The 24,685-nt window shown below is 46.7% G+C and overlaps 1 protein-coding gene across 1 annotated transcript; it reads left to right on the forward strand.

Moving 5' to 3' along the window:
- Positions 1–204: 204 nt before the first annotated feature.
- gigyf1b (GRB10 interacting GYF protein 1b) lies at positions 205–18,829 on the forward strand. Its single transcript, XM_066650533.1, is given in 27 exon segments — positions 205–531; positions 1,644–2,058; positions 2,797–2,862; positions 3,173–3,302; positions 3,405–3,500; positions 3,602–3,716; positions 3,810–3,912; positions 4,087–4,274; positions 4,457–4,674; positions 4,767–4,872; positions 4,963–5,118; positions 6,639–6,769; positions 7,322–7,559; positions 8,260–8,426; positions 8,532–8,629; positions 9,150–9,247; positions 9,405–9,478; positions 9,574–9,636; positions 9,639–9,710; positions 9,984–10,193; positions 10,732–10,901; positions 12,220–12,377; positions 12,634–12,800; positions 14,201–14,245; positions 14,351–14,462; positions 14,655–17,257; positions 17,602–18,829. Coding segments are annotated over 24 exon segments (3,018 nt in total). The 5' UTR covers positions 205–531; positions 1,644–2,058; positions 2,797–2,827; the 3' UTR covers positions 14,723–17,257; positions 17,602–18,829.
- The last annotated feature ends 5,856 nt before the right edge of the window (positions 18,830–24,685 follow it).

Consider the following 24,685-nt stretch of genomic DNA (forward strand, 5'->3'; position numbering starts at 1 on the left):
CTCTGTTCTCCCAATTACAGCTCAGTGGACTGTCACAAGCTGTCAGTGGACTGTGAAGCTGTCATTTTAATGGAACAATATTATCTAGTGTTGCTTTAAGGCCTTCCCCAGAGCACTGACTTATTTCACAGTCCCGTCTCTGACTCTTAGACGCTTCTGATTCGAGGATTCGACTCTTTGAGAATCGGTTCTTCATCACTTGCTTCATTTTGAACAGCCATTTTTTTGGAAAACAAACAACAAGAGGAGCGAAGCGTGAGGCGGAAAATAAACATATAAACAAAAAAACAAGTAAACAGTTCAGTGTCAGGTAGAGCAGCGCTGCAGAGGACACACACGGGCGGGTTCGAATTGGGTTTTTAATGCGGAGCACAAACGGAATTAAAGCGGAATAAAGCGGAGACTCGGAGTTGGAGAGCATTGGCGCTGGCTCCGCTAGCTAGCCCGCTGTAACGCTCGCTGGCAGGCGGAGGCTACCTCTACGGCAAACCCTGCAAAACAAATACAGATAAACACGTAAAGTAAATAAAGGTGAGACAGTGGACATTCTGCAACATTAATGCGTTCTGTGTTTTACACGTGTGGTTGTGTTTCTGCTGCTAAAAGCGTGTAAATGGCTCAACGGTCGAAGGCCTCATATAAAGCCGCGAGGTAAATTTTAGCGAGCGACCGCTGCAGAGTGTGGGGAACGCGGATACTGTTCTCAGGATCCCCACGACTTCCTTTTCTTTTTGAAACATTCTCAGTATTCTTTCACTCATCTTATCAGCACTCATCAGAAATTATGAGGAGATCGTTATACATGTATTAAATATTAATATAAAGCGAGTCTTGAGTTCTGTAAAACTAACAAAGCTAAAGCTGGCTCTGAACTGCACTATTTAAGGTGGACTGGACATTTTTGAAATAGAAAGGAGCTAAACTACTGGTGAATTTCACGAGAAATAATTTAAGTATGGGACCTTAAAAGCTGCATTATTACTTAATCTTTCAAATTTTTACGTTTTAAAAAAGAAGTTAGATTTTATTAATCGCATTCAGAGAAATGGAGACTGAGTTTAATCCATACTTGACATTTCTCACACACACACACACTACCCAAGGAGCAGCTGAAGGTTAGGTGTCTTGCCCAAGGACACCTCAGCTGGACCTGTTGGAGGAGGAGAAAGCCCGGTTCCTTCGCTCCGGTGTTCAAACAGTTGATGCTCACTTTTCTAACCTTATCCACAAATGTGGTTAAGTTTTTCTTGTCAACAATCTTTCATTTCACTCCTCGATGACCTGTTACTGATGATAATGTCCTCTGTGAAGAAATGGCATGCCTGTTTTATGGAAATCACTGGTGTATTTGCTGGAAAACATTCTTCACTCCTTTATTTTAGAGGAAAACACTGGTTGGGAATAAACAGTAAGCTTTTCCTAGAATAAAGGTGGATTTGCCAGTGCTTAAACACGACTAGCTGCTTGTTTTCTTCAGAAATAATGTACAGTCCGGTTAAAGTGGACTAGTAGTGGTATGGCACCCTTTAATAAAATCAACTGAATTCAAAGCAAAGTCAAACATTTGCTTGCTTTTATATGTTTGTCTTCATGTTTCATCTCATTATATCAGTACTTACTGTCTGTCTCTGATTGTTCTGTAGGTGACTGGAATGCTGAAGGTGTGTTTGTAAAGAAGCATCTGAAAAACAACAGAGAGAGAGAGAGATCAAAGCCTTTGGGAGGAAAATAAGAGAGACGCACAGCAATAGTACAACAGAACTGCCCTGAAACACTTGCTCATATCGATGCTGCCACTTCTTTGTACTTCGCAGAGCGTAGTGTGCTTTTATCACTTCATTTGTTCATTATCCGAAGCAGGGTCTTACTGGAGCAGTTTGGGTGTTATCACTTTATTGTGAGCGCTTACATTATTCTCAATATTCCTCCATATTGCTTTTGCGGTTCCCTGGAATCTGGCAGCTATTAATCCACCCATAAAAGCTCTAAGTAACCGAGCCCACCTCAGCATCACTGCGTCTGCCCCCTGGTCCAGTTCAGTCCTGCTCTTTGGACGAGGTAAGAGAAGTTCTGTACGGTTGTAACCTGCTTTTTGAATTAGTTTGTAAGTGATTTTCATGTGAAACCAAGCTTGGTCCAAACCTTTAAGCTCCACTCACTTCTCTGACATTTTAAGGAGTGTTTTACAAAGCTTATAGGAACTCTAAAATCGGGTGAGTCTGGGTATTTTTGCTCATGTGCCGAGTGTAACTCACTTTAACAGCAGTGTAATGGGGTCCAATCCTCTTCTAAAAGCTACATAGTGTAGTTTCTGCAAAGCAGAGCCTGGAGTATTAATGACAGAGACTCTACACTGATTTGAAGCTGTATTTTTAAAGTAAATGAATACTACTTGGTGCTCCTTTAAGGCAGACTCCCTAAGCCCAAAGACACGCGTTCACAGCAGGAGAAGAGCTGAGGGTAATTCCCTAAGAGGGTTGTGAAATGCTGGGTTATACCGACCATTCAGAGCTCACTCTTTTTTACATATTTAATATCGCTCTTAGAAACGTGGTCACAGGCGTCCTGTTTGTTTTTAAATCGTTTAAAATGTTTGGGAAATGTGATGTCAGTTGGAAACAGTCATTTTGGTGCCTAACATTTCTTAAAGGTTGTAAAGTGACCTTCTTAACCCTTTGTGTGTGGGACGTTAGATGTGTAATACTTCTGCTTTTCTTCACACAGCGTGGTTTCTTGGAATGTTTTTGTTTGTTGGTATCCACTTTAGTCTCATTTGAGCATGTTTGAAATCTGCAGAAACCTCTTGAGCCTCTAGGAGGAGGAGAATATGACTGCTGAGACGCTTAACTTCGGTCCAGAATGGTGAGCGTTTCTCTGTCTCTCTTCTTTCTCCTGCAGCAGACTCATTTTGTGCATGTGCGCTTTACTTCCCCATCGTAAGACTTCCAAATGAGGAAGCAGATGTTTCCGTGGATTCGATTTTAAAGGGAAGTGATTGAATGGTTTCTCAATGGTGCAAAGGGGGGGTGAAACGTTTGAGGGGGATCCTTGTTTATCATCTGCATCGCAAAACGTTAAAACCCCAAAAAATAATTCCAGATCCAAACATAATCCTAACTCTCTCCGTTCTGAAGATTCTGAAGGTAAAGTGGGTTTTGTGTTGTGTCTCCAGGCTCCGTGCACTATCGAGAGGAGGGAGCGTGACGTCCCCTCCTCCTTCCCCAGCGATGCCAAAGTCCAAGCTGGCCGAGTACCGCTATGGCCGCGAGGAGATGTTAGCACTTTATATCAAAGATAACAAGGTGAGAAGCAGACGGACGGTGATTCACACTTCACACGTTTTTACGACTGCCCTCAGGGTGGTGCTTGTCTGACACACGCTCACTCTGTCTTTGTGTGTTAAGGTCCCGGAGGATATGCAGGATAAAGAGTTTGCTGCGATCCTTCAGGATGAGCCTCAGCAGCCCTTGGCCTTGGTGCCACTCACCGAGGAAGAGCAGGTGAGTTCACGATGACGGAGATGAGTCTGAGATGCTTCTGTTGGAAGATAAAACGTCGTCTCTCTCCTTCACGTGGCGTGTGATCTCTCTTCTCTCCACAGAGGAACTTCTCTATGTCTGTGAACAGCGTGGCTGTGCTGAGGCTCATGGGTAAAGGAGGAACGGCTCCTCCAGCGGGCGTCCCCCGTGGCAGAGGGAGCACCCGTGGAGGACGAGGTTAGCCCATTTTCTTTCTCTCTCTCTCTCTCACTTTCTCTTTCTCTCTCTCTCTCTTGAGTGAAAAGGACACCTCTGTGTTTGTGTTTGTAGGAAGAGGACGAGGCGAGGGAGGTTTCTACCAAAGAGGTGTAGACGAGGAGCTGAGTTTCGGACGCAGCCGAGAGATGCACCGCAGCCAAAGCTGGGACGACAGGTTGGTGAAGAGTAAAGGACTCCTATGTTATTCTTGTTACCGGTTGCAGCCGTAGATTTTATTGTGAATTAAGTTGAACCTACGTTTATTTGTGTGTTATTAGTTCCACAATTTATTAGGTAAGTGTTTAAAGTGTGTGTGTGTTTTTAATATGGCTGTTTCGCTGTGTTTCAGAGGTGAGCGGCGGTTTGAGAAGCCCCTGCGGCGAGAGGGAGGACGCGGAGGATTTGAGGAGGGAGGCTCGGTGAGAAAGGACTTTGCTCGCTCCGACAGCGATAACTGGCGGACACTCCGCGAGGAGCAGGAGGAGGACGGTTTGGAGATGGGGAGCAGCTGGAGGATAGCAGGCACTCGCCGGGATGGTATATATATATAAACGCACTCACAGAACCACACACTCACTCACACAGAGTTAAGAGGTTTAAAGAAGATGTGGTGGAAGAGAGAACAAACACAAATGGCGTGGGCTATGAGAGTAATTTTTTTTTCCCTGTGCTCAGTATCGTTTTTGATACGACTTGTGTTCCTCTCTCGCCGTTTTAAGACGGCGGTCCCCGCTCGGCCGGCTGGAGAGACCACGCGAGCGGAGAAGGCCGGAGGAGGAAGTTCGACTTTGATTTTCGCGATGGAGACATGGGCCGGCGGAGGTCGGGCAGCGAGGGCGGAGAGGAGGATAGGGACGGCCTGCCGGAATGGTGCACTGATGAAGAGGAGGGAGAGATGGGCACCTTCGACTCCACTGGGGCTTTCATGTGTGTCAAGGTGAGTGTTTTAAAGACACCCCCCTTCAGTGGGCGGCCAGTTGGCTGTCGTCATTAAAAGAAGACACCTGAGACCTGTGTTTATTCCTTTAGAAATCATCCAGAGACACCATCCCCGAGGACCAGGAGCTGGAGTTTGAGGCTCTGGAGGAAGAGGAGGAGCCTGGCCTGGAGAGGAAGAACAGCTCTTCTGAGAAAGGTGAGGTGGAGCAGTTCAGCTCTGTTTTGAAGTGTACTTTATATTAAAGGCCTGATTTCTCACATTTTTACGCCTCTGTTTCCGATCCAGTGGAAGATGCTGAAACTGCTTGCATTTCAGAAGGAGAAATGAAGTCCTCATCTCCTCCCGCTTCCTCCTTTTCTGCCCTGGTTCACCCCTCAGAGCAGGAGACATCACTGCCTCCCGTTACCATCCCCTCGAAGCCAAGCCTCCAGCCCAGTGAAGGTGTTTACACTTGGTCAATATTCACAGCTGCGTAAAGTGAAATCACTTCTCCACGTACTGTGTCTTTAAATTTTGCACGAGAGCCGTGGAGATAATGTGACTCATGGAAATGTATAGCTCATCATTTAGCAACCAATACTCACTCAGCTTAAACTGTGGAGACGTCACACAGCAGGAAGAGTGGCCCGAATCTGGTATCGGACCAAGTCCGTCCATTTCATGCAAATCTCTGTGTTAAAAGCAGAGTATCAATTAAGGACTGTAAAGGATTCATTCATTCATTCATTATCTGTAACCCTTATCCAGTTCAGGGTCGTGGACACACACATTCACTCACACCTACGGACACTTTTGAGTCGCCAATCCACCTACCAACGTGTGTTTTTGGACTGTGGGAGGAAACCGGAGCACCCGGAGTAAACCCACACAGACACATGGAGAACACACCACACTCCTCACAGACAGTCACCCAGAGGAAACCCACGCAGACACAGGGAGAACACACCACACTCCTCACAGGCAGTCACCCGGAGGAAACCCACGCAGACACAGGGAGAACACACCACACTCCTCACAGAGAGTCACCCGGAGGAAACCCACGCAGACACAGGGAGAACACACCACACTCCTCACAGACAGTCACCCGGAGGAAACCCACACAGACACAGAGAGAACACACCACACTCCTCACAGAGAGTCACCCGGTGGAAACCCACGCAGACACAGAGAGAACACACCACACTCCTCACAGGCAGTCACCCGGAGGAAACCCACGCAGACACAGGGAGAACACACCACACTCCTCACAGACAGTCACCCGGAGGAAACCCACGCAGACACAGGGAGAACACACCACACTCCTCACAGAGAGTCACCCGGAGGAAACCCACGCAGACACAGGGAGAACACACCACACTCCTCACAGACAGTCACCCGGAGCGGGAATCGAACCCACAACTTCCAGGTCCCTGGAGCTGTGTGACTACGACACTACCTGCAGCGCCACCGTGCCGCCCCACTGTAAAGGATATTAAAACCTATTTTTTTTTTTTTACAAAACGAGAACGATTTCTGCCGTTTCCACGTCTTTAACACCTCAAATTAAAACTAAAATTCCTTGGACCCTAGTCCATAGATCAGACCCAGTGGCCAGAGTGACTTTAATCACATGTTCAGACAGAGTCACATGGCCACAGATCGGATGTGGATCGGATTTCAGTACCTCATATGAACGTGGCCCAAATCTGATTTTAAAAAGTCAAATTCAGTGTGTCAACTCATCTGTGTCACACGTTAGTAAACAGACTGGATTTGGGCCACTGTTTATTACCTGCTGTGTGAACACAGTCTGATAGATTTCATTATGTGTTTACTGCCTTTGTGACACTGTCCTCAACCAGCAGCAGCTTTAATATTGAATTTTCCCACACATCTCTTTATTAGGATCGTGTGTACGTCTTTGATCCCTCATCAAAGTGCCCTCCATTTCTCTGAACTCCAAACCCGCTCGTGTTTTTCAGATGCAGCTCCAGCAGGGGGCAGCAGTCCCTTATCCGCTGCTGTGGCTCTCCCTCCCCCCACCTCTGTTACTGACCTTCCCCCAGCAGGGGGAGACACCGAGGAGGAGGACGGCATGAAGCACCTTCAGCAGGTCAGAGTCTCTACACACGGACTCCAGTCTGAAACTGGAAATTCCAGAAAAGGACTCGTTTATCCACTTTAAAAAATAAAAAAAAGCACTGTTTTAAAGCTTTGTTATGAACTTAACTCACTTGTCTGTTTAACCCATGAGTGGACACAGAGCTGCGGAAACAGCCGTTCTATTTTGAACTAATTGAATAACGTTTGCATTAAAGGAAGCTGCAATGTAATGAGGTTGCTATAGAAACCGTACTCATTTCACCTTTAGAAACCAGAATAAGCTGGAAATACTCTCCAGTGCTTGCTGTTTCATACCTTTTGTGAATAAACATGGTGGAAATACAGCTTCTAGGTGCTGTTTCTAGAACGCCACGCACCACAGGTGTTTTAAACTAGAGCTGAAGGGTCATTTAAACCCTCTTTTACTTTCTAATAATTTACTGAGATTTGTAGATTCAGATTTTGTAGAGTTTGTTAAATACAATCGCTTACGTTTTCCTCACTCTCTCTCTTGCTCTGTGTGTGTGTGTGTGTGTGCGCGCGCGCGTGTGTGTGTTTCCAGGAGGCAGAGAAGATGGTCGCCTCTCTTCAGGACACTTCCCTGGAGGAGGAGTGTTTCACTCAAGCGCTTCAAGAGAGCCACAGTGCCGCCGCTCACTCACACACTCACACACACCCCAACACACACACACACTCCCACCCGGCCTCACATTCGCTCTCCCACTCCTCCAGCGCCTTGGCTCTGACGCACGAGTCGGCCATGAAGTGGTTCTACAAAGACCCGCAAGGAGAGATCCAGGGTAAACACACACACACACACACACACCTCAAAGTTTAACCTTGACTTAAAGGGAAGTTCTACCATGTTTTTGTTGTCTGTACAGTCGTGAGGATAGGAACCCGGTGTCTTGTGTCTGTTAGTTAATGCTCCACAGCTGTTAGTGAAATACATTTATTTATAATGAAGAGATATATATAAAAATAAGTCTTTGAGAATGTACCTCTGCACCTTCATTGGATTTAAATGAAGTTTTAGGCCAAAATCATCATCTCCGAGCTCAGATTTGGGAACAGGGTTTCGGAGGAAGGCTCTGTATTCATAACTATTTCACGCAGTAACTTCTTGTGAGGAAGCTTTTACAGGCCTTAATCTCCTCAGACGTCTGGTTCCATTCACCACTGCTGTGAAAAACTCTGACTCTGCAATATTCGCTGGAACGGACCTAAGATTTTCTCCCAATCCCACGCTTCCATTGAAGGCGATTAGGGGAGGCTCCTGAGTGGCGAGATTTGGTTCTTATCGGAAAATTGTTTGAATTTTGTTCAGAGGAGCTTTGCTAACTCGGCTCACCTGGATGCAGGGCTGTGGAGAGTGTGATGCACTGGGAATGAAAAAAGAAAGATCCTTATTAATAGTTTTTAACAGCAGTTATTGGAGCTAAACACACACTGAGAGGTTCGTTTGAGGCTCTGAGTGTTTCTCTGCTCTTCCCCCCCCAGGTCCGTTCAGCCAGATGGAGATGTACGAGTGGTTCCAGGCAGGCTACTTCACCATGACTCTGTTGGTGAAGAGAGGCTGTGACGAGGGATTTCAGCCTCTGGGAGACGTTATTAAGATGTGGGGGCGCGTGCCTTTCTCTCCAGGACCCTCACCTCCTCCCCTGCTGGTGAGAGGAGGCGGCTTTGATAGGGGTTGGATTTAATCAGCTAGGGTTTGTGCGTAGTGCTCTGCATGCTCTTTGGCACTCTGAATTGTTCTGTTTCTGTTTTAGGGAAACATGGACCAGGAGTTCCTGAAGAAGCAGCTGGAGCAGGCGGCTACTGCTGCTCTTTACCAGCAGCTCCAAGTGAGGTTCCAGCACCTGAACAGGTAACTTTTTCACATTTCTGAAATGAGCTTAACCACGATAAACATTTCATTCCGTGTGCTCTGTTCTCAGAGTCTTTAGCATCTGATTAACTCTCTCTGTCTGTCTCCTCTCGCTCTCTCTCTCTCTCTGTCTGTCTCCTCTCGCTCTCTCTCTCTCTCTGTCTGTCTCCTCTCGCTCTCTCTCTCTCTCTCTGTCTGTCTCCTCTCGCTCTCTCTCTCCTCTTTTCTCTCTCTCTCTCTCGCTCTTCTCTTTCTCTCCTCTCTCCTCTTTTTACTCTCTCTTCTCTTTCTCTCCTCTCTCCTCTTTTTTCTCTCTCTTCTCTTTCTCTCCTCTCTCCTCTTTTTTCTCTCTCTTCTCTTTCTCTCCTCTCTCCTCTTTTTTCTCTCTCTCTTTTCTCTCGCTCTTCTCACTGTTCTCTCTCTTGTTCTTCTCTCGCTCTCTCGCTCTCTCTCTCTCTCTCTCTCTCTCTCTCTCTCTCTCTCTCTCTCTCTCTCTCTCTCTGTGTGTGTGTGATGTTAGCAGAGAGACAGGGATGATGCCTGCGATGAACAGGTCCGTGTCCGTGCCGGATGCTGGCCCCATGTGGGACATGCATACCTCATCCTCACAGCCGTCAGGTCAGCGATTAAAGCAGACCATATTACTTTAAGTGTCTATGTTTAAAATACATTTAGTACAGATTAATGTGGTAAACCATAATGTGGTTGGTTTAATAACGTGAACAAGAATAATCACTGGAGAGAATGAACGTTTAACTCTTTTCTGTTTCTCCAGGCAGCGATGCCAGTCTGTGGGACTTAACCATGAGCAACTCATCTCAGGGTCCAACTCTCGAGCAACTGCAGAAAGTCAGTTGTTATTGTTTTTTTCTGTATTCTGAGCTCTCTCTCTTTACCTTTTCGTCTAGTATTTATTGAATTGTTTGCCCGTGTGTGTGTCTCAGCTCCAGCAGGAAAGACGTGAAGCTGAACTCAGGGCGAAGAGAGAGGAAGAGGAGCGAAAACGGAGAGAGAGGAGAAGAGGAGGCAACAGGAGGAGCAGAAGAGGAGGGAGGAGGAGGAGCTGTACAGGAGGAAACAGGTGAGAGAGAAACACTTTTAGAGCATAGTTACATAGATTTGTTCATGCCGAGCATCGTTTACAAGCAGGACACGGCTGTGATGCAGCGATGTCTGTAGAACAGTAGAGTGCATTGGACAGTGCAAGTCAATGAGCAGCAAACTGACAAAAGCAACAGCGATTTGTAGAGGTTCAGATTCCCTTGAAATCCTTCACTGTAACGAGAATCCAGGAACTGAAGGACGTTTTGTGTATGTAACGGTAACTTTGTGTGTGTGTGTGTTCATTCTACAGCGCCAGCAGCAGGAGCTCATTATGAAGCTTCTTCAGCAGAGCCAGCAGCAGCAGACGGGACAGGGGAGCTCCAGTTGGAGCTCAGCCCAGACCGGACCTCTCTCTCTGGGCAAAGCTCAGGGCAAGAACCTGGGGCTTTTGGAGCTAGAGGCCGAGAGGCTGCACAAACAGCAGCAGCAACAGCAGCAGAGAGCGCAGCAGCAGCAGAGGGTAAAACAGACTGTGTGTGAATTAGAAATTAGAGGATCGCCGATTGCCGTTGTATTGGCAGATTCTGATTTTATTTATTGCTAAGAATTATAAATGACAACATACAGAATGTTCAACTTTTAATTGAAACTCACTTCATCAACATACAAATGTGCTCTAGGTTACAGGAGCACACCCTTAATATTCCTCCATTGGAAATGATCACAAAGCTGTAGTAGAAATTATAGAACAGAACTGAAACCAGAGCCTGGGTTTTCTTGCTTTTGATGTCATTTTAGTTTAGTTTGATGCGATTGTGGATCTTCTCTCTCGCTTTTTACTGACCTACATCGGCCCGGGGATTAATCACGTCTTAAGTGTCCACATCTAAGTTAAAGGAGAAGGTTTAGACTGTTCCCTGGAGTCCGTGCACTTACAGCTGTCACACGTGCAGTCCTCGGAAAATGTGTTCTCTGGTTGATGCTGGTGTTGCTGGGGATTTGTTTATAAGTGAATGTAAAAGTGATTCTCTCTCTCTCTCTCTCTCTCTCACACGTAGATGGCGATGGGTCAGTGGGGAGAAGGCTCTGTTGGGATGTGGACAGGGTCAGGAATGGAGGGGAAGGTCAGCAGCTCGGGGGGGATGGGGTTGTGGGATGAGGCGCTGAAGAACCAGGCAAACCACAGGAACATGGGAATGAAAACCAGCCACAGCAGCCCATCTCTCAGGTACTCACAGAATCTCTCTCTCTCTCTCTCTCTCACACTCTCTATCTATCTCTCTCTCTCTCACACTCTCTATCTATCTCTCTCTCTCTCACACTCTGTCTCTCTCTCTCTCACACTCTGTCTCTCTCTCTCTCACACTCTGTCTCTCTCTCTCTCACACTCTGTCTCTCTCTCTCTCACACTCTGTCTCTCTCTCTCTCACACTCTGTCTCTCTCTCTCTCACACTCTGTCTCTCTCTCTCTCACACTCTGTCTCTCTCTCTCTCACACTCTGTCTCTCTCTCTCTCACACTCTGTCTCTCTCTCTCTCTCACACTCTGTCTCTCTCTCTCTCACACTCTGTCTCTCTCTCTCACACTCTCTGTCTCTCTCTCTCACACTCTCTCTCTCTCACACTCTCTCTCTCTCTCTCTCACACTCTCTCTCTCTATCTCTCTCTCTCACACTCTCTCTCTCTATCTCTCTCTCTCACACTCTCACACTCTCTATCTCTCTCTCTCACACTCTCTCTCTCTCTATCTCTCTCTCACACTCTCTCTCTCTCTCTCTATCTCTCTCTCTCACACTCTCTCTCTCTCTATCTCTCTCTCACACTCTCTCTCTCTCTCTCTCTATCTCTCTCTCTCACACTCTCTCTCTCTATCTCTCTCTCACACTCTCTCTCTCTCTCTATCTCTCTCTCTCACACTCTCTCTCTCTCTCTATCTCTCTCTCTCACACTCTCTCTCTCTCTCTATCTCTCTCTCTCACACTCTCTCTCTCTCTCTATCTCTCTCTCTCACACTCTCTCTCTCTCACACTCTCTCTCTCTATCTCTCTCTCACTCTCTCTCTCACACTCTCTCTCTCACACTCTCTCTCTCTCTATCTCTCTCTCTCACACTCTGTCTCTCTCACACTGTCTCTCTCTCTCTCTCTCTCTCTCTTTTAATTACACATTTGTTACGTCTAAGGCTGGATGATACGGCCAAAATTTATATCGCAATGTATTTCTTAATTTTGATCGATATCGATATAAACACTGAAAAGCTTCCGGAAAATAACAAAAAACATGACATCACCATCAAACCTAAGCCTCTTGGCTTTGTCAATATTGATATTTTAAATCGAGTGCTGAACTGACGACAGCGCCCTCTAATGACCGTCAGTCAGTGACAGATGCTGTAAATAACGTGTACTGAAATATTGATACGTGTTTAAAAATCATATCACTGCTATTGAAGCATTTTATATTGCAATATATATTGATGTTGAATTATTGTCCAGCTCTGGTGTGCTGTATAATTCTTTTGAGTATGGAGTACTCTCTCTGTCTGCAGTGAGCAGTACATGATGAACCGTAGGAAGAGAACCGAGGAGGAGGAGCGTCTGCTGAAGCTGCTGCAGGGAATGAAGCCTCAGGACGGCTTCACCACTTGGTGTGAACAAATGCTGCACGCTCTCAACACCTCCGCCAACAGCTCCTCCTCTGTGGATGGTAACATATGCAGTATACTTCTCTTTATCTCTCATGCACATACACACCCACACGTACATCTGTGTATGATCAGTTACCACACTACCCAGTGGAGCTGCGTTTCAGTGCGCTAAGAACAGGTGATGCAGGTGTGCAGCTGGATTTGCACATGTGCGGTGCAGTAGTCGCGGAGGTATTCAGGTGTTATTTCAGCAGAAAATAGAGTGAGGTGGGTATTGATCCGATGTGACACACCGTCTGTTGTGTTTCTTCGCAGTGGCCACGATTGTGGCGTACCTGAAGGAGGTGGAGTCGCCTTATGAGGTGCACGACTTCATCCGCTCGTATCTGGGTGACACCGTCGAAGCCAAAGAGTTCGCCAAGCAGTTCTTGGAACGGCGTGCCAAGCAGAAAGCAAACCACCAGAGGCAGCAGCAGCAGCAGGTGAGACATGGGGCTATTCTTTTCAACATTAAAAAAAACACACACACCGCTCCACTTTAAAAGATACAGTCGCTTCTTACTCACACCCACCGCTCCACCTTAAAAGATACAGTCGCTTCTTACTCACACACACCGCTCCACCTTAAAAGATACAGTCGCTTCTTACTCACACGCACCGCTCCACCTTAAAAGATACAGTCGCTTCTTACTCACACCCACCGCTCCACCTTAAAAGATACAGTCGCTTCTTACTCACACACACCGCTCCACCTTAAAAGATACAGTCGCTTCTTACTCACACGCACCGCTCCACCTTAAAAGATACAGTCGCTTCTTACTCACACCCACCGCTCCACCTTAAAAGATACAGTCGCTTCTTACTCACACGCACCGCTCCACCTTAAAAGATACAGTCGCTTCTTACTCACACGCACCGCTCCACCTTAAAAGATACAGTCGCTTCTTACTCGCACGCACCGCTCCACCTTAAAAGATACAGTCGCTTCTTACTCGCACGCACCGCTCCACCTTAAAAGATACAGTCGCTTCTTACTCGCACGCACCGCTCCACCTTAAAAGATACAGTCGCTTCTTACTCGCACGCACCGCTCCACCTTAAAAGATACAGTCGCTTCTTACTCGCACGCACCGCTCCACCTTAAAAGATACAGTCGCTTCTTACTCGCACGCACCGCTCCACCTTAAAAGATACAGTCGCTTCTTACTCGCACGCACCGCTCCACCTTAAAAGATACAGTCGCTTCTTACTCGCACGCACCGCTCCACCTTAAAAGATACAGTCGCTTCTTACTCGCACACACCGCTTCACCTTAAAAGATACAGTCGCTTCTTACTCACACGCACTACTCCACATTAAAAGATACAGTCGCTTCTTACTCACACGCACCACTCCACATTAAAAGGTACAGTCGCTTCTTACTCACACACACCGCTCCACCTTAAACGATACAGTCGCTTCTTACTCACACGCACCGCTCCACCTTAAAAGATACAGTCGCTTCTTACTCACACGCACCACTCCACATTAAAAGATACAGTCGCTTCTTACTCACACGCACCGCTCCACCTTAAAAGATACAGTCGCTTCTTACTCACACGCACCGCTCCACATTAAAAGATACAGTCGCTTCTTACTCACACGCACCGCTCCACATTAAAAGATACAGTCGCTTCTTACTCACACGCACCGCTCCACCTTAAAAGATACAGTCGCTTCTTACTCACACGCACCGCTCCACCTTAAAAGATGTGGCACTTCTGAACATAAACAAACCAGAGAGAACTGCAGTTCCCCTCAGTCTTAGAGGCTCCTTTAATTAAATACACACACACACACTAAGTCTGAAACGTGTAACGCTCTGTGAATCTTGTCTCCGTAGCTGTCTAAGGAGGTTGCTGGGCTGAATATGAACTTCCCCTTACAGGTAGATTTGTTTCCTTTTTCCTCCAGAGATAAACGTATTTACATCGTGAGCTGTAGGAGTCTTGTTTACTCACTGTACATATCTAAGTGTTTGTTTTGTTCCCAGTCCATGTTCCAGTCAGCTCACATGAATAAAAGTAGCAGCATGTACGACAGTCAGGGGGGGAAAATGAAGAAGAAACCCAGCATGATGCTCCACTCGGATCCCAGCATCCTCGGTGAGTGGACCATGGCCTGTCTGTCTGTCTCTCTCTCTCTCTCTCTAATGTCCTCTGATTGATGTAGTTATTGGTCATCGTCCAGACTGCTCATGTGAATAACAGTACATCAATCTGAACAAGGAGGTGCTCATTCGCCTGCACTGACTGCTTTAGAGGACGTTTGTCTAACTCCAACCTTGATTGTCACAGGATACTCGTTCCTGGGCTCGAGCGAGCGGATGATGCTGGGAGAGATGGAGACGGTGGAGGATTACTGATCCTGATCCAGCAGAAAACAAACCTACTTGAGTTCTACCTGAGGCCTTAACCTGGAGCAACCTAGCAGATGAATGTGCACTGCTCAGCGAGGGAGAGGGGGTGAGAGGGCGAGCCACTCTTAACACTCTCTCTCTCCCTCTCTCTCTCTCTCTCTCTCTCTCTCTCTATGTCTCTGTTTCAATCCCCTCCTCACTCGCCCACAGAAGACGAGGGGAGTGTGAGAGAGAGAGAGAGAATGAGAGAGCGTTTGGCGGTGTTTCACACCTCTTTCACAAAAGCACCTTAAACTATAAGCTATTGCACTTTATTTACCAGAGTTTCAATATTTGAAATGTTGTCTTTTTTTATACAGCAGAAAAAAAACACGTGTGAATATATTGTGGCATATATTATGTGTAGAGTATTTGTATGCAAACAATAGAAATAATTCGGGGAGGGGTTCGGGGACACCTCTGTTTTGAGACGGAGCACAGCCTGCGAGAAAAGAGCGGGAGGAGGGAGGTTTTTTTTTTACTTCTCTCCTCCCCTTTTCCTTGAAAGATAAACACTGTTGTATTTTTGTTTTCGTACAAAAGGTAAAGCTATAAAAATATGAATGAAAACTTGAAGATTTGCACTTAAAGAGAAAAAGACAAAAAACAGTTTAGATTAGTGATTTTATTTTTTGTTATTTTTGTTTGTTGCTTTTTTGTTTGGGGTTTGTTTTGTTTGTTTTTCGTCAGCGAGAGGCGCGTGTGGAAATGTGAAGAAAATAAGAGTCTGCACACAGTTTATTACCGACATGTATAAAAGAAATGCCATGTTTTTATTTTGTTCTGCGGGTTTTTTTTGTACTTGGAGCATGTATACTAAAGTGTGTGTGTGTGAGAGAGAGAGTGTGTGTGTGTGTGTGTGTGAGAGAGCGAGCGAGAGAAGTATCACAAACAGTGTAAATAGGTTCAGATTGGACAGTAAAACATTGCTCCAGTTTTGAAGGTCGTTTGTGGGTGCGGTTCCACTTGTGGCCTGTGGGGGCAGTGTTTTTCACGTTTCTGGTCTGTGGTGCTGTATTGGCCTTTTGTGTGCCTCTATTTTTCGGGGGCAGTGTGGGGGCCTGTGTGATGGTGTCCAGATATTTATAGCATAGTTTTTTTTTTTCTATGTTTTTTCCAAACACCACAAAACTGTGTAACTGCGTTATTTCTCTTTTTTTTTTATTCTTTTTCTTAATTCTCTGAACATGGAGCATTCTCGACGAGGACGAGATATGAACGTTTTGCCTTTTGTGGGGTGTGTGTGTGTGTGAGAGTGTGTGTTTAATGGCTGTGGCCATGGCGCTGTGATCTCGGTGTGTGTTTTATGTGCGATTGACTTAACGTTACTATTTTTCATTGCTGTTGAAAAGAAATGAACGATAACGGATTTATTTTTTTATCGTTGCAAACAAAGTATTTGAACTTCTATGATTTGGAGCACTTTGGAGGCTGCTACCTTATTGTATTTTTTTTTTTTTTTTTGTTTGGTTTTTTTTTAAACATCATATTACTCCCTTGTTTTCCATTGCTTTGGGGGAAGTATATTACAAATGAATGTATTCCTAAACAAAAGCTAAATGTAAAACAAACGCCACATTTATCATCTCTCTGAACCGAGGGGGAGACGTGGCTCTTTCTGAACGGATAAACCGGACACGGAGCGTCATCTTCCAGCCGTTTCTTCCAGACACTTCTCCAGCGGCAGGAGCTTCTATCTCGGGACTCGAGGCCTGGCCCCGGAGCCAAGGACCTGTAGCATTAGATTCAAAGACGTTAGGATTTATTTTTTTGTTTTGTTTTGATTGTTTTTCTGACAGAAATCAAACGATTGTTTCCGTTTATTTTTATTTTTTTAGGTTCTTTTTAAATGTTGAATTTGGATTAGAGAACTTTCTTTCCTCTTCCCCTTGGAGTCAGACCCCGTTCTTCAGCAAAAGACTGACAGAAACGAGCCGCTTTGTTGGAGACGAGGGCCCGAGGACTTTGTCGGTACTTCTTCATCTCGAGGAAACAATCTGTGCTTTTTGAGACGCGCTTCGCTCTTCGTTCTCGCTCTCGACGCCTGGATTATATTTTTACGAAACTAAGACTTTACCGAGCGAGAACGAACGAGAGGAACCGGAGAAAGGACGTCAGGAATCAAACAACCAGCCGAAGCTCCGCCTCCACGGAGATGGACACTCTGGTCAAGTGAAGGAAATCCGACGGCGTTTCCCGGAAAAACGGTCGGATGAATGTTCGACAAATAAAACCCTTTATACCAGAGAGGAGAATGTGTTCTCTTTGCCTTTTGGAGGCGCCGGTGCTCCCCGAGTTGTTGGAGCAGCCCCGGAGCCTTTCGACTGATCGGTGCGTCGCGGGATTTTCCACCACTCCACATTTTTTTTTTCTCACGGACTGAGCCTCGGACGCTGATCCGACTTCTTACCTCCACGACGAAGAAGATCCGATCAACACTCAGCGGTGCAGAAAAACATGTAGAGTACTATTAACCCTTCAGAACCCGAGCAGAACGGACAGGTAACGCTTCAACTGTCTCCGTAAACATTTTTGATTTATTATTATTATTATTCAATTTAAAGATCTATTCTTTTTAAATCTGATAGTTGTTACTGGCTTTTATTTTGTAATAGGATTTAATTTATTTATTTAGCCCATAAACCTTTTATTTGACATGTTTTTAGTTGAGAAGCTTTTAAATGCAAGGCTTTTTTGTGACGTGTATTTATTTTTCCACTTCTTAAAATATTATTTCTTTAAATTGCATTATTTACAAATGTTTATCTTCTAAACTACGGTCGTAGTTATGGATTACACAAGGGTTAATACAATAACCGTTTTCTTTTGTGCTCTTATTTTGACAGGTCTCACCTGGGTGTCTCCTGAGCTCTGCTCAACTCCGCCCCCTGGTGGAGGACTGCTGTATAGACGGATGCCAGGATTCAGCTGCCGTTTATCTCCATCTACGTGCAACCACCACACACACACTTTCTCTCTCTCTCTCTCTCTCTCTCTCTCTCTCTCTCTCATCCCTCTCTTCTTCTTTGTTTTCAGGACTGAACTGGGGGCTGTTAATTTGTTGCTGGTGGTACCGCCACAGGAACCGTACCACTGTAACAGACCTCTGTTTCAGACCCGGTTGCTGTCTGAGGCCCTGTTTACACCCGGTCGTTTAAAGTGGTTTTGTTATAATCTGGATTTAAACACAGATTTTATAGGTGTTCATTTCTCACTCATTAATCTGAATGAAGGCTGTGACTGATGTTTACCAAACGATGAATAATTACCTTCCAGAAGCCATTGGCCCAGCAGGGGGCGTCTGTCCCACGTGGGGAGGGTCCAGTGGGTGGAGTTTATCCTCAAAGGGGAACAGCGTATTGATTGGTTGTAGGGTTCAGTGGGCGGAGTCTAGTGTTATTTTTATATCGAAGCCCACAGGAGGCTGGGTCTAGGGGGTGGGGTATTTTTAGAAGCTGAGGGACAGGGGGAGGAGCTTTCAGCGCTGAACGTGACCTAACAACGTGAACATCTGGATAAAATTCTCCTGACACGATTAGAATTAAATCCAGATACATCCAGGTTTAATCCTGATCTCCAACACCCGGTGTAAACAGTGTGTGTGTGTGTGTGTGTGTACACGTTCAGGTGTGTGTGGCACTGAATGCCATGTAAATAGTGTAAATGTTTAATGCCCCTTTTCTTCTTCAGTTTATTTCCCTCCGTCCCTTTTTCCCCTCGTTCCCGGGTTTGTTTTTCATGCCTTAACTGTACAGAGCAGAGCTACGGTGCCCCCCTCTGTACGTACCCCCTCCCCCCACCCCTGTCCCCCTGTCCCCGTCCCCCTCCGGCCGAGTCTGCTGACGTCCTCCACGCGGCTATGAAAACACGGACATGGGGATTCCTGATGTGTTCTCGAGTGTGTGGGAGTAATTTTAGCGTGTTTTTAAAAGAGAGACAGAGGTAAACCTCCCTCTGGGATCAAAGGACGAGAGCGAGCGAGCGAGGGAGGGAGGATAAGAATGAGGGATGAGGTCCTGGTGAAAACGGAGGTGTAGTTGTTTGTTTCCTTTGAGATGATCAAAATATGTTAAACCTCAAATAAAGTTTTTAAATGTTGAACCTGCTTTTGTTGTTTTCTCTCTTCACACTTCGCCCCTCGGTCCTCCTCGTAACGTCAGCGACAGTGGCTCGTATCTCACTGTGCAGCGCGTGTGCGACGCTGGAGGAAGGAGGAAATGATGGACTGCACCTTTAATGACGGATCCTGGACAGGACAGGACAGTTTCCAGTGAAGTGAGGCTAGGCTTAATCCATTAGTCTGTGAAGCAGTCCTCTGAGGCTCTGGTTTGTTCGTGTGCAGAAGCTTCACGCATTTTAAGGTGTGTTTGAAGAGGAAAACGGCTGCTGCATCTCGAGGTGTTTAGTTTTGTAGCACTGTCGCTAACACCGTTAGCGCTCTCCTGAATTTAGAGTCAGTTCCACCTTAAGTAATGTAACATTAACAGCTAAAATAAGTCAGTGTTACCCCCCTATGGAGCAGGAATAGAGCAACATCCTCATCTCGGTTGGTGCTTTTCAGCGTTTGGAGTCTCTCCGTTGTCTAAAAACCTCCAGATGGCGTTTCTCTGCCGTGAGCAGAGAGAGAGAAAGCCTAGCACCGGACCCAGACACTTTGTTTTTTTACCCATTTACAGACACTGGGGCTTCGTAAACACATTATCTACTGTCTATTAGAGGTGCCACTGTTGCTGGTGGTCAGTCACTGAGCTTGTGTCCCTCACTTGAGCCTAAGGTTATCATGCTCAAGGCCAAGAGTCAGCAGGAGGGGTATAAAGCTTCTGTGCTCTTGTGGCTGCAAAAGGTTTAAAAACTCCAGCAGCAGAAGAACGAGGGGAAGGGGGCTAATAAAGTATGCAGAGCACCATATGAACTAAGCGCTGAGAAACATCAAGGTGAAGTGAGTACAGAAGATGGATGAATGAGTGATGATCCAGGGGCTGCAGAGACCAGCTGGGGGCGTCTCTTCATAATAAAGATGTGCCAACAACTGAAACAGGCTGTCGTTCTCACGCATTAAGACGTTCCCAGGTCTTGCTGCTGTTCAGAGGCGAGGTTGAGAACCTCTGTCACAGCGGAAAGGGAAAGTTACACGACTCTAACACGTGTTTGTGATGGAGCTGTAGTGGCGCTGTCCTGCCACGAGGCGGCGCTGGAGTGGCGCTGCTGCACTGCGGAGGGTTTTCAGTCAAACATTAGACATCGGATTTTCCTGCATCCGAATTTCTAATGAAATAATCCGAATTAATGCAGTGTGTGCACGAGACAAAAAAAACAAATATAACAGAAAAAAGAATTATATTGTAAACCTTTGTTTGAAATTTGATTCACGGTCCTGGAAACTCTCTCTCTCTCTCTTTTTCTTTCTCTCTCTCTCTCTCTCTCTCTCTCTTCTTTCTCTCTCTCTCTGTCTCTCGTTTTCTTTCTCTCTCTCTCTCTCTGTCTCTCTCTCTTTTCTTTCTCTCTTTTCTTTCTCTGTGCCTCTTTCTCTCTCTTTTTTTCTTTCCCTCTCTCTCTTTCTCTCTCTCTCTCCTTTCTCTCTGTCTCTTTCTCTCTCTCTCTCTCTCTCTGTCTCTCTTTTCTTTCTCTCTGTCTCTCTCTCTCTCTCACACACACACACACACAGTTTCAGATTCACGCGAGCGTTGAGCTGAGTGAGCTCTCTCTTTTCAGACGTAGTGAGTGCGCGCGTGTGTGTGTGTGTGTGTGCGCGCGTGCGCGCGCGCGCCGAGTGGATAGAGAGTGAGTGTGTGTGTGTGTGTGGCACGGCGCGCTCTTAATGCATTTCCCCCCTCGCTTCGCGACTCCTGAAAGAGACGTTCTCTGATGTTCGGACGCGTCGCCTCTCTCCGGATGAACTGAGCATGAGTGTGAAGTGGACGGGGACAGTTCTGGGGACAGGGGCTCCACTGGAGACGTGAAGGAGGAGGAGGAGAACAGAGAAGAAGTGCAGCAGAACCCAGAAGTTCAGGGTTCTCCGGGATCCTTCTGTTCTACTGAGAAAGTCAGGGCTCCGATGGACAGCGGCTTCTTTCCCGGAGGATGGAGCTCGGAGAGGAGGCTGAGGTTTTAGGCTCCTGCTGCGGATGCTAGTGGAGGATTATTTTCCCCTGGAACATCATCCCCACACTGGTGAGCATCAGTCGGGTCCAGCACCCGTGTCCCGGGCCATGTGCATGCGCGTGACATCAGGGGACATTCTTGTCTCTGAGGGTCCACACGTTTCTGCTTGTTTTTTCCACGCTGTCGACTCTTTCGCTTCTTTGGATTCAGACGGAGTCCAGATTTGAAGCTGGTTCCTGGACCGTACTTTTGTCCTTTCACTCTTCGGACTCTTCCCATTGTGTCCTGTGTGTGGAGGGGATTCTGAGCCCTCGGTGTCCACACATTTTTGGCCTGTGTGGATTCCAGGGAAGTTCGAGCTGCAGGCTTCTTCCTGGAGGTGTATGTTTTGACCTTCCACTCTTTAGACACATGTCCCAGGGACGCTCTTTCACTCCGAGTCTCTCTCTTCCTTCTTCAGGTTCCAGCCCAAGCTTTGTTCCTGTGTGTGTGTGTGTGTGTGTGTGTGTGTGTGTGTTTATTGTCCTTCCACTGCTTTAACACTCCTCACTGTGTCCCAATAGTTTTGATCATCTATTTTTGCAGTGATTCGGGTTCTTTTCCTTCTTTGGATTCTTTGGGTTTGTTTCTGAAGACCTCTACTTTGTCCTTTCACTCTTTTTTCTTCTGAAAGACAGAGTACAGGGGGATTTCTTCGTTTTTTTCCATGCTTCACACTCTTTTGCTTCTTTGGATTCCAGCGAAGTTCAAACTTCAGACTTGTTCTTAACTCTTTTCATTGTGTCCTACGTTACCCTCTCCACTATGGCTGTGTGTGTGTGAGGGATTTATGGGGAGCCTGTTTGCTCGGAGAGGGCCAAATACCTTTGGACATTTTTGCCACGCGTTCGTCTCTTTTGCTTCTGTTGGTTCCAGCGGAGCTCAGGCTTCAGGCTCAGTCCTCGACTCCTGTTTCTCGTCTTTACTCTCTTGGCACCTTCCATCCTACACTGTAATATCCCAGTGTAAGACTTGCATGAGTGGTCTTCTCACAGGGTGGTGGAATGTGTGTGGTCATTGTTGCCATGCTTTCGTCTCTTTTGCTTCTATAGATTTCCCCTAAGACGGAGCACCAGGGCTGTACCCGACCGTCTGCGCCGTGTCCTTCGTGTCCGCTATTATTCTGTGGTATACACGGTGTAAGGGACTGGTGTAGAGCTGAAATTAGTGCCGTTTCTGTTTGCTACAAACGTGAAGTTAGAAGTCTTCTTCACACTTTGATGGACCCCTGTATCTGTCCATAACAAGCCTCTCTGTTTTCCCCTGGTTCTGATCTCGGTTCTGGGTCTGGTTCTGGTTCTGCTGGAGGGAGATGGGCGCTCATGCTTTGGGATTTCTCCTGATTTTCCTGCTGGAGCGAGCCCTGATCGAGGCGGCCAACTTGGAGCCCATCTACTGGAATTCCCTCAACAAAAGGTACGTGATCCATCTACACACACCTCTTCTATTAAGGTTTGGGCTGTGGAACAGTGGAACCGTGTTCTCCGCTACATCTGGGATGAGTTGGAGCTGCGTTTGTGATCCAGAACCAGTCATCCCGCATCGGCACGTGAGCTCAGTCACGTTTATGTGGCTGGATTCCATCAAATCCTCACAGCGGTGGTCCACGGGGTGGAGGGAGGGCCGGGGTGTAAGGGGTTAATGGAGAGCTGTGGAGGGTGAGATGTTCTTCAGCTCCCTGAAAAGGTCAGTGTGTTTACACACAGCCCAGCGGACACACACACACACACACACACACACACACATCTTTACATTCTTCCTGTGACTTTTAAACCGCTGAGAAACTTTCGAGGCTTCATTACGAAGGGCGTTAGTCTCTGTTCGTCTGGGAAAGGCTTTACACTCGACGCTGGAACACTGCCGTGAGGATTTGATGGCATTCGGCCACACTAGCTTCAGAGGGAGTGTGTCTTCTCCCCTTTCTTTCTCTCTTTTCTTTTCTGGAACCAACATCTCTCCGGAGAACACAGTTCCACTGCTCCACAGCCCAGTTCTGGGGGGGGGGGGGGGGGCTTTGTTCCCATCTGGTCCACACTTGGCACTGGGCCTCGGGGCTTTGGGCTCATGTGCAGCTGCTCCAGAGCAGGCCTTAAACAACTGAAGCTGAAAAGGGGGCGTCTACAATGTGTTTTGGAGTGTACCAGGGGTGGAGAGAGAGAGAGACAAAGGGAGAGAGAGGGAGAGCGAGAGAGGTGGGTCAGAGATGGACAGAGATATAGAGAGAGAGAACAGGAAAAAAGAGAATGAGTAAGAGTGAGGGAGGGGTGTGTGAGAGAGAGACAGAAACAGAAAGAATGAGGGGGGTCAGAGAGAGAGCGAGAGAGAGACACTGATGTATGATGGGTCAGAGAGGCCGTCTCGCCTGGCTGTGTTTGAAGAAGCGAGGGAGTGTGTTTTCTCTCTTTTCTTTTCTAAACGCTGGGTAAACGAGTGCGGTAAACGAGTGTGAGCGGCCGTCTCTCTCCATCGCTCCAGGGGAAGTTGTTGTACAACTCTCCGCCTCAAACGCAGCATTAAAAATTAATCCTTCACAGACGCGCTCAATATTTAATGAAGCAGTCGCTAATTGGAGGGAGATAAAAGCGCGTTTAACGAGGGGAAACACTTCGGATTAAAACCTTTTAAGGAAAAGGGGAGGAGGGGAGTGATGGAGGAGATGGAGGAGAAGGAAGAGGAGTGGTCGGGAAACAGCGGCTGGACCAATCAGCTGCAAGATAAAAACCCCGTCAGGTGACAGAAGAGCTCCTGTTAACTCTGTGAGAGGAGAAGAGAAGAGGTGAAGAGAGGAGAAGAGGTGAAGAAAAGGGAAGAGAGGAAAAGTGGTGAAGAGAAGGGTAGAGAAGAGGTGAAGAGAGGAGAAGAGGTGAAGAAAAGGGAAGAGAAGAGAAGAGAGGAGAAGAGGTGAAGAGAGGAGAAGAGAATGGAAGTAAAGAGGAGAAGAGAGGAGAAGAGAAGAGAGGTGATGGGAAGAGAGGAGAAGAGAAGGGGGTCAAGAGAAGAAAGGAGAAGAGAAGAGAGGTGATGGGAAGAGAGGAGAAGAGAAGGGATGGGAAGAGAGGAGAAGAGAAGAGATGAAAAGGGAAGAGAATAGAGGAGAAGAGAAAGGAAGAGAAGAGAAGAGAAGAGAAGAGAAGAAAAGAGAAGAGGTGAAGAGAGGAAAAGTGGTGAAGAGAAGAGAATAAAATAAATGAAGAGGTGAAGAAAAAAGAGGTGAAGAGAAGAGTGGAGAAGGGAAGAAGAGAGGTGAAAAGAAGAGAGGAGAAGAGGAGAAGAGAAGAGAAGAGGTAACAAGAAGAGAGGAGAAGAGAAGGGAAGAAAAGAGAGGTGAAGAGAGGAGAAGAGGTGAGGAGAAGAGGTGAAGAGAGGAGAAGAGGTGGGGGTCAAGAGAAGAAGAGAGGAGAAGAAAAGGGATGAGAAGAGGGGATGAGAAGAGAGGTGAAGAGAGGCAAAGAGTTGAGGAGAAGAGAAAAGATGAAAAAGGAAGAGAAGAGAAAGGAAGAGATAAGAGGTGAGGAGAAGAGAAAGGAAGAGATAAGAGGTGAGGAGAAGAGAGGAAAAGTGGTGAAGAGAAGAGAAGAGAAGACTGTTCCTCTCTCAGGAACCTGTTGTTGTTAAACAGAGAGTTAGACTGAGGCCTGGAATGGACCGTACCACTTGACCCTAGATTACAGGGGTGTGAGAGTGGGAGGATAATCCAACCCCTCCATTAAACATCTACATGGAGCACTCCAGCATCAGTCAGGCAACAAACCCGTCTGTGAGGGGATTACACACACACACACACACACT

Source organism: Hoplias malabaricus, chromosome 18 (assembly GCF_029633855.1).
Source record: "Hoplias malabaricus isolate fHopMal1 chromosome 18, fHopMal1.hap1, whole genome shotgun sequence".
NCBI lineage: Eukaryota > Metazoa > Chordata > Actinopteri > Characiformes > Erythrinidae > Hoplias > Hoplias malabaricus.